Source organism: Rousettus aegyptiacus, unplaced genomic scaffold (assembly GCF_014176215.1).
Source record: "Rousettus aegyptiacus isolate mRouAeg1 unplaced genomic scaffold, mRouAeg1.p scaffold_m13_p_9, whole genome shotgun sequence".
In the NCBI taxonomy this organism is placed as follows: Eukaryota; Metazoa; Chordata; class Mammalia; order Chiroptera; family Pteropodidae; genus Rousettus; species Rousettus aegyptiacus.
Window position 1 is genome coordinate 99,457,368 of NW_023416312.1, and position 12,829 is coordinate 99,470,196.

Sequence of the window (12,829 nt, forward strand, 5' to 3'; positions counted from 1 at the left end):
TTAGTCATTTTTCTAGTCCTAAAGATGAAATAATGGTGAGTCCACAGGACCAGGGTCGATTGAACAGCGATTTAGTCTCGGCCCAGCCATTAACTGATCCTGTGAGCTATACCCAGACATGTAAAATGGGGATAATAATTACCTACCTTACAACGCTTTCGGTAGAATCAGCAATAAATAAGATAATAAACATAAAATTGCTTTGTAAATGATAAAGCCCAATATAGATTCGGAGTTGTTCATTCCTTTTCCCACAAGTTTTTGAAATTTAATGAGATACTTATTTTGGAGCTGCCGATACAGTTCATACGACAACGCAAAGAGAGGAGAAATTTATTTCATCAAAAAGATGGCCAGGGGAGGGAGGGAGCAATTGGGAAGGATCGTTTTAGGAACTATATAGATATCTAACCAATGGACTGTATACTTGAAACTAATTAAAATTAATAATTTTTTTCAAAAAGTAAATAATACCACTGCTAATTTGGGAAGACAACATGGAGTGTTATCTAGGTCAAGAAATTGTTTTCACTGTACAGCCATGCTAGCCTGAACAAGCTGGATCCCATCTGATCTGGGAAGCTAAGCAGGGTCCTGCCTGGTTAGTACTTGGATGGGAGACCACCTGGGAAGACCAGGTGCTCTAGGTATAAAAAAATTAGAGGCTGTAAACTGACAAGGTCCTTGCAATCTGTAAGGTCAATGAAGGGTTGCCTCATCTCAAAAAAAATTGTTTTTATATTCATCTAGAAAATCTCACATTTTAAAAATAAGACAAACTGTAATGATAAAATAAATTTATATAAAATTTATTTTTTTTTTTAAAAAAAAGGATGGCATTTTCTTGAAAACTACATATATATCTTGAGGGAGAACAGATTTTTAAAAACAAAGAAAATTCAAAATTACTATGCAGAAGGGGATATCAGCAAGATGGAGAGCTAGACATTCCCAAAACTCATCTCTCCCACAAAAATAACAACGACGAAACTACAAACTGAAAGAAATGGCTCAGGGAAAGCTCAGGACCCAAAGCAGCAGCAGCAAAAATCAAAGGAGCTCAAAAATCAAGGGTGGTCGTACAGAGAAGTACAGGAAGCCTGTCGCCCGTGCAAACACCCATCCCGTCCTGCAGTCGGGAGGGACTCTGCCTGGAGGCGTCCGCTCGGAAGAAGCCGGCCTACAGGGAAGAGATGAGAAGGAGAACGCCAGCCCCGCCACTGTGGACCTTTCCAGCCCTTGCTAGAGCGGTCTCTCCATCTTCACTGACGCTGACCCTAGATGACAGAGGAGCACGGAGTGTCACCCCTCTGTATCCGCTCTCCAGAACGGAACTGTTGCCAAGTGGAGACTTGTCATAAGGGGCCCGAGTTTCTGCCGTGCCCCCCTCTACAGGAGCGGGCACTGTGGCACTTTGACAGGTACCAGGCTGCAGCTGCCGCTGTTCTCAGCCACCTTGGACCCAGGTAGGGGCTGTGCCCCAACATTGCCAGGGCAACCTCTGAGCTCCGTCCCCTGGACAATGAATCATTCTTTGGTTGCCATCATTTAGACCTTGCTGCTGCAGCCCTGAGTCCCGCCCACCAGGTTCCAGGTTGCGGCTCTGAGTAGCCATGGCTACGGATGCTGCTAAGGATGCTGCTACCGCCTAGCGCCTGACCCCTAATCCCGGGTGAAGACGCTGGTCTGCAGGCTGCCGCTACCGTGAGCCCTGGATTCTGTCATGCTTTGATGGTGACTATCAGTGCGCTGCCGCCGCCACCACTCACCAGATTCCAGGTCCCTGGCTCTGGGTCTTCATTGCAAGGGTCCTGCTGCTGCTCAGGGCCCCGCCCCATTCCCATCACAGGTCAAGAGTCTGGGCCATCATTAGTGAGATGAGCTCTCACTGCCCCCTGGGTTCCAGATCATAATTGTGACCCATCATTGTCATGGGTACAACTACTGCCCCGAGCTCCACCCTCGCCATGGCAGATTGCTGCTCTGAGCCATCATTGCTGGGACCAGACTGAACTCCAGCCTCGTTCCAGATTGCGGTCCTGAACTATCATCGTCAGGGGCGCTACCTCTGCCGTGAGTGCCACCTCTGAAGTTTCAGGTTGTGGCTTTGACCGGTCGTTGCTGGGATCAGGCTATTGCCCTGAGCCCCATCCTTCAAGTCACTGTGCACCTTGTCATCCCAGGCCCCTGCCACTGCTACATTTCCCCCACTAGCCCCTCATATCCAGATACTGATTCTGTGGGGTATCTACACACACTCACACCCTGGACACCAGCACCAAAACCGTAGCAGACGCTCCTGGGCCCCAGGACATGGGTGCTGTGACATGGGTGCTTGGAACGCAGGCTCCGATACTGCTCTGAGGGCTCTAAGTGTCAGCATGCCATGACTCTAGGCAGTGGAGAGCATCTCCTCATCTAGAACTTCTTCCCATGGACATCAGCGAGAGAGAGGGATGGGGTGGCGTGGGGGAAAGGGAGGGAGGGAGAGAGAGAGAGAACAGGAAGATGCTGGCGGAGGGAGAGAGAGAGAGAACAGGAAGATGCTGGCAGTCTTAGCCTCTGGAGCTCTTAATAGCCCTATCTGCCACTGCCACCTGCAGGTCATCTGTAGACTTGGCCATGGAATACCCCCCACTCTGGCCAATGGCAATCTCAGCCAATGTAGTGACATTAAGAGACTACACCATGGTGCCTTCCCAGGAACCAAAGATGCTGCATTCCACCCAGCTCGCGTCCTTAGAGCAATGTCCAGGTGAGTCTTTCTCTACCAACATCAGTCTCAAAAGACTAGAAGAGGTGACTGCACCCTCAGATGTGCAGACGTCAATGAAAACTCATTAGAATCGTGAAAAAGCAAGAAAATGTGACATGACTAAAGGAACAAAATAATACTCCAGTTACTGGCCCCAAAGAAATGGAGACCTATGAGTTATCTGAAAAGGATTTCAAAATAATGATTTAAAGAAGCTCAGGAAGATCCAAGAGGATCAACGAACTTAGGAAAACAATATATGAACAAAATGAGAAATTCGACAAAGGAATAGAAATCATAAAAAATAACCAAACTAAAATTCAGAAGGTGAATAATACAATGAATGAAATGAAAAATACAATAGCTAGCTGCAACAGTAGGCTCAATAGTACAGAAGAAATAATCTATGAGCCTGAAGACAGATCTCTTACAGTAGGCTCCATAGTACAGAAGAAATAATCTATGAGCTTGAAGACAGATCTCTTGCTATTATCTAGTCAGGAAAGAATAAAGAAATTAAAATGAAAACTAGCAAAGAAAGTCTACACGAACTGTGGGACACAATCAAAAGGAACTATATCTGGATTATGAGAAAAGAGAAAAGGAGATAAACCTTATTTTAAAAAATAATGGCTGAAATTTTTTCCAAATCTGGGGAGAGATATGGCTATTCAGCTACAGGAAGATTAGAGTCAATAATATTGTATCATAAACTTTAGAGTTGCTAAGAGACTAGATCTTAATTGTTCTCAACACACAAAAAACGATAAAGATGTGACATGATAAAGGTATCAATCAGTTAATGCTACTGTAGTCATCACACTGCAATATATAAATGTATCAAACAACACGTTTTACACCTTCAACTTTTACAACATTATATGTCGTAATATCTCAAATAATAAGTGTTTTTGTTTTTGTTTTTTAATTCCTGTTCAGATCATGTCTCTGCACTGCTCACAAACTTTCCACAACTCTTTATGGCTTACCAAATAAAATCCAACTCTTCAGCTTGACACTCGTGGCCTGCGATCAATCTTCAACCTGTCCCCAATCTATTTTTACAGCTACAAATTATAACTACTTCTCATCAGAAAGCAGAGCCAAATCAGATTACTCACCATTTCCCAATACTCTCTCTGTTTTCATTATCCGACACCAATCCTTCACATAATGGAAAGGAGGAGGAATGCCAGTTTTATACTGGGAAGGGAATGAGAAGCCTCTGGAATTCCATAACACACATTCGAAAGTCTTCACCGAAGCCGCTTAAAAAAAGAAACTGATTTTTGGCTAGAATATGCCCAATTCTTCTCGAAAAGACAGCTGTGCTTTCTTTCTTTCTGTTTTTTTCTTTTTTTCTCCCCACCTCTGCTTTTCTTAAATAGCTTTTGTAGACTGGTAATGAAACTAGAGAAGTATCATCTTGAGACGTACCTACTTGACACGTACCCCACCTGTTCGCACTATTTGCCGAGTTAAAGTAAAGTCAAAACCAAGATTTTCGTGTCTTATTAGTGACTGAAAGGCACTGCGTCACTGACGTCACCAACGCACAGGAAGGTCTGACTAGTCTATATTGTGAGTGATTAAAAAACAAGGCACCGGACCTTAGAGATGTGATTCCATGTGTGAACAGAAGCAGACACGCCCTACCTGAGAATGGCTTGTCTTCCAAAGTTTGCTAAGAATTCAAGGTGCATTCTTCCTCTGAAGCGATGCCATATAAAGGGTAGCCTGTCTTCCAGGCGAGCCTACACAAGTCTTACCAATTATTTATCTGAATGACTGTAACCATATTGCCAATGCATGAGCACTATTTCGGCAATATTTCTGGGTAAGTGGACTTTAATAGGCCAGCCCGAGAACCATTTATAACACTGCCTATGTGGAGAGAAGAATTACGACGGAAAAGAAAGTGGAAACCACAGCACTAGGAATGTTTTCCTACTCACTATTAATTACTCTCTGCCCCGCTCTCATGGCCATGGTCAAAGCAATGAGCTGGCCGCCAGCTCACATCTCGCAGTTAATCCTGGTGGCTGGTCTCCTCACAATGGAGAGTCCTGATGGCCAGCACCGTAACCAAGAGATCACAGTCAGCGTGAGTAATGCTGAGACAACTCTGCCTTCAGATGTGATGCGGCAGGAAGTCCCAGCATAACCTACCAAGTGCCCCTGATCCTGGTTTCGAATGCCCAGCCATGCTCTGTGTCACAAATGCTACATTTCGACTTCAAAAGGGAAAATGTATCTCTCATTCCCCTCTGGTTCTACAAGAAAATTGCACAGGCCAGCCAGTCATGTGGCTGAGACACTAAGTATTCAGAGACTGAGGGATTACGATGTATAAGTAAATGTTCACGTACATAAAAGAAATGGGCATTGCCCATTTCTTACTTAAAAGTGACCAAGTGCGTGAAATGCTATACATTGTAGCAGTTAATAGCATGTCCTCTGGAGCCAGACCGTCGGTTTCAGTCCTGGCTCTGCCACCTTCTAGCTGTGTGACCTTTGGCAAGTTACTTGACCTCTCTGTGCCTCCATATTTCATCCATGAAACAGAGATAGAAGCAGCACCCAGCTGGAAGGTCCGTTATAAAGATCATGTTAACATTTGCAAAGGTCTTAGAACAGTACTTGGTGCATAGTAAGAAATAAATACAAGCTTTAAACTAACATAATGGAATAGGAAGACTATAAAAATAAAGTCTTGCACTGAGTTTCAAAAGTAATTAAACAGCAAAGGAGAGTTTCCAGTTTGAAGCAGTGTCTGGAAAACCACATCGTGCACGAATAATTGAAAGTACTGAAAGTTATCTTGAACATGAGAAAGTATGGAGTAGCTCTGAGGTTGCTATGTAGACAAGCAAGCGAGTGCTACACGGCCCTATAACTGGTCTGCATTGGTGGAAGGTGGATTTCGGCCTGATATAGCAAGCGCTTTCCAACCCCTCACTGGAGCCGTTCAAACTGGGAGGTCCGCCATCAAGCAGAAAGCAGGAGAGCTTCTTGACCAGGCTGGGAGCTTAGGACTGACAGCCTCTCAGCTCCCACATCTGCTTCTGAAAATCTAACATTTGATGATTGAATAGTAAAAAGTATTAACACATCGATTCCATAATAGAGATTGTGTACATGGCAAGGACTGGACTCTCCTACTTAGGCTTCGAATCACAGTTGGCTTGAGTCATACCCGCCCAACACGTGCCCCGCCTGTTTGTACTATTCGTTGAGTTAAAATAAAATAAAAATCCGAGTCCTTTGTGCCTTCTCAGCGTGCACACATGTGGCCACAGGTGACAGTTTCTTCCGAGATTAAGAGCACTGGGAAAATATCTTTCAGGACAAACATGGACACAAGGACTGACACCTTTGGTACAGTGGCACCGAGTCAAGCTACGATGCGACAAGGAAACAAATAAGCGACTCCAAACCATTTTCTCTTAAGTTCACAGTACCCGCTGTCCCCACTGCCACCACCATATAATCCTGACACAGAAAAGTACTGCGATGGTGTCGGGTCCCTTCAAAATCACGGTCTCCACTCTATTCTTAAACATGTAAACATGGGGCCTTATACCCAATGCGTCTCGTTTCTCCTTCCATATATAATCTCCACTCTTTTCCATTCTGTTCTTTCCTAGAAAGCTGACTCGTATGTGTTACATCAACAGGGCTCCCACGGCCTCTGGCTTCACCTTGGGTTTGGCCTCCTTACTGAAGGGCAGAAGAGGAAAGGTTAGGTAATCAATCCCCTGGGGCTTGCTCTCTCTGCGAGATCTCGTCCACTAATGAATGGTCTCTGCATCTCTTGAGAAAGCTTTTCTTATGTGACGTATTTGTTGTGGGCCTTAGGTTTATTCTCTATCTGTTGGGGTGCCCCTACACTGACACTATACCTTTACAATAGGGTCCTTTACAAATCTACTATCCTCGAATAACCTTTTTTTTTTGGTGAGTCAACCTTTGGTTGACCTCACAGATTGCAAAAACCTTGTCAGCTTACAATCTTTTATTTTTTGTTTTTTATGCCTACAGCACCTGATCTTCCTAGGGTCTCCCATCCAAGTACTAACCAGACCCGACCCTGCTTAGCTTCCGAGATCAGACATGATCAGGCACAAGGCCATAGACTTCGAATAATCTTAATTGAAATGCTTCATCCATTTTCCTTGGGACCCTGACTGATACACATCTCAGGTTTCAATGAATCACAGTCAGACCTGGAAAGAAGATCCATTTGGCACTTACTTGCTGCTTAGGTTGACCCATTATGAAATTGCTTTTATTCTGCTGTTTTGAGCCGGAAAAATGACAGCTTCATAATGATCCAACTTAACACTGTTCACACACATCGTTCTCATTTGTTGACAGTCAAAATGCTGGGCCAGGAAGCAAGAGTATAAGAAACATCTCTATTATGTGAAGCAGAAATTGTTCCCTGTAGCTTTTCCTTAAGAACATGGAATCAGAGACTGGTGTTCCAGACCTAGCTCTACTATTAATTTGCTATAAGGCCTTAGAAAAATCAGTTTTCCTTTCTGTACCTCAATTTCTTTATGCACAAAATAAGGCTCAGACTAGATGCTCTCTATGGGTTTTTTCATGTCTGCTATTCTAAAACCAGAATCTCATATCTCTAACTATACTATCAGATCCTTGAAAACAAGGACTGTACCCCAAAGTGTTGTCCAAGATTCCCTACATCAGAATCATCTGGGGCATTTTATAATATGCATATTTTAGGCACAGTCCCTGGAGCTACTCAACCATCATCCACAGGTGTGGAACCCACTCCCCCGCTCACACATACTGAACGCCGAGACCCACTGCATTTAGCATGTGATTCATACAAAGTACTGAGCAATAAACCACTCTTGATTGTCGAAGCTGCTTGAGTAGATGACCCAGGTGATTGAAGTGAATAAACCACTAAAGGTAGATAAGATAATGCAGCAAATGGACTTTTTCCAACACACACAAAGAAAATATTAAGAACATATGAAAACAAGCAAACAAAAAGAAACTGCAGCTCTGTGAAGTATCAGAACTACCAGCATATAGATAGATAGATAGATAGATAGATAGATAGATAGATAGATAGATAGATAGATCATCTATCATATATTTTAAACTCGTAATGCTTCCCTATCTCCAGCCAATGTAATTACAGTGCCAACCTTAATATCTGGAGCCAGGCTTTAAGTAGTCTCATCTCTCCAAAGCTTTAATTGTATTGGACTTGGAAGAAAGTAAATAATAACAACAACGAACCAGTTTCTAAGCCCCTGAATTAAGTCTAAACACTTCTCTCTGCTTTTTCTTGTAAAATCTCTTCACCTCCCCTTGAATATAATTATTAAAAGACCTGGCGATCTGATTTTCTAAGCACCAACAGAATGTAAGCAAACCAATGTAAACAGAAGAAGAGACGATTCTGATATAGAATATAATAAATGTTCTTCATGATAATCAGAGTCACCAAGAGAAGGGATTATTCTGTTCAAAATCCTTATTTTGGATTATAAGGAAGTATGCAGTACACTTTTAGAGAACTTTACTCTCAGAGTTAAAATTAAAAAGGCTTTAACACTTGAAGAAGTGAGGTTCATTTATCTAGAACGTCCATCTTATTTAGAACATCTAGCATGGCCCAGTGAACACCAATATACATGAAGAGCTAATAAAACAGAATTACTCTATTTTTCAAGACTGGGGTAAAGAACAGAAAGGGTATTGTGGGTCAAGTTTCTAAGGACATATTAGTCTGGTTCTATAGCCCTCGGCCCCAGAGATTACTGCTAGAAGAGATTATGATAGAAGTGGAAAGACTCAGAATACTTGAAAATAATCGACCCTGCAAAAATAATTAGGAACAAGTCTTAAAGCTTCCAAGAATAGGGGAGAGTAGCGAAGTATAATACGACAATAGAAAAACTACTACTAAAGAATAAAATATCCTGTGTGATACAGAACTATTTCATGAGTACAGGAATTATTTCTAGTAATGATATTCCATGAATGAAATGGGATTTTAAAAATCTAAGTTCTATATAGCTGAAGAATACAGAATTTGGTGAAAGGAGGACTAAAAAAATAAGGCTGATAAAATTGGTAGAGGCTGGGTCATAATGGGCCTTATAAAAATCATGTTAATGAGTTTAGATTTTAATCTAGGGACAACAGAAATCCATTAAATTACTCCAAACAGGATACATATGTCTCGACATGCATTGCAGAAGAAACACTGGCTATAGAGTGACAGTTAATTTGGATGAGAGCAAGACTTTAGAAAGTAAGACCAATTAGAGACTCTTACAGTAATCCGAGCAAAAGACAACATAGGATTAAACTGGGGTGGTGGCGAAAAGTTAGGGAAAAAGTAGATGAATCCACGGGATGTGGAAAGTAAAAATGCCAGATCTTGGTGACTGATTCAATCTGGAGAGTGAAGGGTAGAAAATTAACAAAAGTGATGCCACTTTCTGGTTTGAGCAATGGTGGTTCTATTGCATAAAACAAGGAAACATGGAAACGGAACACGTTATGTTTGTTCTTTGGTTTTTATTGTTTTTACTTTTAGAGCTGGGGGAGGGAGATGGAGATCATGAAACTGGTTTGGACATGCTTAGTTTAAGTAGTTTATGAAATAGCCAAGTGGATGTGTCCAAAATGTAGCTGGATATAGAAGTATGACACCCAAGAGAAGTTAGGTTAGGAACGGTGATTGAGATGCAAGGCATTGGCATATACATATAAGGTAACAACAATGTTATGGCAATAGATGAAATCTCTCAGAGTGTATATAGTAAGTAGGGCGCCTAGAACGAAATGAAAATACCAACACCTGAGCAATGAATGAAAGAAGAGGAGATTACCAAAGAGATTACAAAAGATCTTTATATCACAAAAGTCTTTGCTATAGTTGTGCAGTATTGTGGAAGATACTAAAGAAAGCGTAGCCATTAAAGTATGAAGGAATCCAGGTAAAGGATTTACTGTTGGAACTATGCCCCGGCCTCTTTCACTGAAGGGAGCTGAAGAGGTTATACCTTCCTCTAGTCAGGCCTCAGACAATGACTGATGGAGATGAGGCTACAAAAGCCTAGGCCCCTTGCCTCAAGGTGGACCAAATCTGTAGTGGCATCCATGTTTCAGATCTCCCTGTGGGCTCAAATGGAGGCTACACTTTAAGTGAAATCATGCCTTCGCTTTACTTCTTCCTCTTCCCAACTCATTTCCTTTAGTTCCTTACAAATTTCTCTGCTAGTATATTCTCAATAAATCATTTGCTTAAAATTCCTTATCTCAGGCCCTGCTTCTAGAGAATTTAATCTAAGAAAATCAGGGAATTGTGGTGTCTCTGGAGTCAAAGAAAGAATTATGTTTAAACCCACATTTATATTGTGTGTGTGTGTGTGTGTGTATGCTTTATCTCATAATAAAAAGAAGTTAAGGAGGGAAGAAAGAGTCAACAATGTTGAATGCTGCTACATGCTACTAAAAAAACTGAGTTACTTAAGAACAGACAGCGTTCATTTTAGCAACAGAGCCGACATCGGCCATCTTGGTTATAGAAGTAGCCTTAGAGTCATGGAGTTGGCCGAGTGGTGGAGCAGAGTGAGAGGTAAGTAGAGACAACAAAGAAAACCACTTCAAGAAGTGTGACTGTGAAGAGGAGGAAAGACTTAAAGCACCGTCTGGAGGGAAGATTTTAAAATTCAAGATGGAAGATTCTTGATCACATTTAAATGCTAATGGGACAGAGCCAATAAAAAGGAACACGCTGAAGATCTAAGAGAGAGTGAGAATAAATGGCTGGAAAGAAATGCTTTTAAAGATGTTACAGAGGAATTCGAGCATGGGCTAGGTAGGGAGTCGCCCAAGAAGACCTTTGAGATCTCTTTCTTCCTTGAGACTCTGAGCTAATGATGTTTTTTTCCAAATATAATGCAATGTCTAGGTATCAGGGACCACAGCACTTACATTTACCTGGGGGGAAAAAATCAAAATGTTTGGTCCAAGGCAGAAATTTATCCCAGTATTTTTTTTTTGTTCTAGGGGTTAGGGATTCTTACCCGCCAATATCCTGCTTCACAAAGTCCCCAGGTTCCTGTCTTCTTGACTCTCCTTGGCCAGTTGTCCCAGGGAGAATATTAACCATGAAGAGAAGCCCAAGGTTGGTCATATAGAAGAGACTCCTTTGTGAAATTATCATCTTCTTAGGCACCAATTTGGAGACTCCTGCGAAATGCATGTTCAAGGAAAGAAGAAGGAGAAAGGAGCAGAAGACAAAGAGAGAGGAAAAAGAAAATTTTTAAAGATTTTAACTCATTTAAAGCCTTTTAACTCCCCTAGTATCCAGCTACTAAAATGCTTAATGTGACAGTCCCTTTCCCCCAGTTAATCAATACCACCAAAATTCACTCCTGACATACTCCTTTTTTGAATATACCAGAGCCCATCTAAGAAAAAGTAGTGTGTAAAGAGCTCTAAATCAGTAATCAGGTGTCTTAGGTTGCTGCTCCATTTCTTTCCCCATCTTCCTATAACTAGGTGGGTCATGGAACGGCTCTCAGCCTCACTTACCTCTTAGAATCTAAAAGACAGAAAGCTAAAAATAACCTCTCATGTCTTCATCTTATTTTTCCCCAGTTCTGTCTGATCTTTACTATCACAAATGCCTTTGCCATACTTAACTGTAATATTGTAGTAAATACCAGAATGCTAAGACCTGGAGTCTCTTTATAGCATATTTAGGATTGATTTTCATCTTGATGCAGTTTAAGCAATTTTCCAAATGATCAAATGGGCCCGGAGTAGATGGACTGTATCCTCTGAATCAGGTTGAGAAAATGCTGAATGATGAGACGCACTGACTCTTGAATAGGAATGCAATGTTTCCCCATAAAGAGATATTTGAGGGTGAAGCCAGCTCTGTATAGGGGCCACGACATAAAGAAGAAATCCAAGCCCAACTTCCTAGTACACGAGTCCCAAAAGGGGTCGGCATATTATACTGATGACAGAATTATGTGATTTAGAGTTGCCTACATGCAAGGCTGTTGTATGAACTCTGGGCAGGTGGAGGTTTACACTACACACAGGGTTAAAAAAAAAACAGCATAAAGTGGGACTTGCTTGCTATCTCTAAACCCCACGGCTTCTTTGAATTTCGGACACTGACCACTTGAAGGAGAGCGAACTGAACTAACACCATGCTCTTTTCAGTCATATCAGTAGTTTCGCTTTCAGAGGAAATGGAAGAATATGAAACTCTTTTCTAAGGAAAGTTCATGCAAGAGATTAATATAATGTGTAAAACAGATACATGCTGGAGAGCTATTCTGGTAGATGAGAAGATGAAGAACGAGTCTTTCTAAACTGAGCCCATCCGTCAAATAGCAGCCACTAGGTTCTATATTAGATTGTCTTCTTGAATCTGTGTGAGAAAACAGTTATTTGCAGTTGCTACTTCAGCATTTTAAAGTCTGACAGCCGTAATCACACCCAGAGTCTGGATATTTGGATAAAGACCCCGCTTAGGAGTCCCGCCACGAGTTCTTGCTTTCCTTTCCTGGGGCATCTTTTAAAATAACCACTTAAAATTGAGCCCATGAAATGTTAGTAACTTCTGCTCTGACCACCTTGTAAGTAACAGGTGCTTGCTACCTTGGCTCTCTAGCTCCCCCCTTGCTTGTCACTTGGGATGGATGACTGTCCTTCCCTGAGCTCACTGCCCTCCTCTTCCTGGGATCTTTAAGCAATAAATCTTGTGACTCTATTTCCTCTGTGTGAGTATATTGAAACTGTGCCAGAAGGGATTAAGAAATACAAATTGGTAGAAATACAAATTGGTAGTTACAAAGTAGTCATGGGGATGTAAAGTATGGCATAGGGAATATAGTCAATAATAATGTAATAACTATGTATCATACGAGGTGAGTATGAAAGGAATCAAGGGAATCATTTCATAAATTATATAAATGTCTAACCACTATGCTGTACACCTGAAACTAACGTAATAATGAATGTCATGTGTAATTGAAAAAAAAAATTTTAATTAAAAAA

The 12,829-nt window shown here is 41.6% G+C and overlaps 1 protein-coding gene across 1 annotated transcript in view; it reads right to left on the reverse strand.

Annotated features, from left to right (window-relative positions):
- The window catches only part of GABRA3 (gamma-aminobutyric acid type A receptor subunit alpha3), a 191,575-nt gene that overhangs the window by 103,952 nt on the left and 74,794 nt on the right, over positions 1-12,829 (reverse strand). Inside the window, exon 2 of the mRNA XM_036226811.1 lies at positions 10,837-11,002. Coding sequence (XP_036082704.1) covers positions 10,837-10,976 — 140 coding nt within the window. The 5' untranslated portion in view covers positions 10,977-11,002. The remainder of the gene's footprint in view (positions 1-10,836; positions 11,003-12,829) is intronic.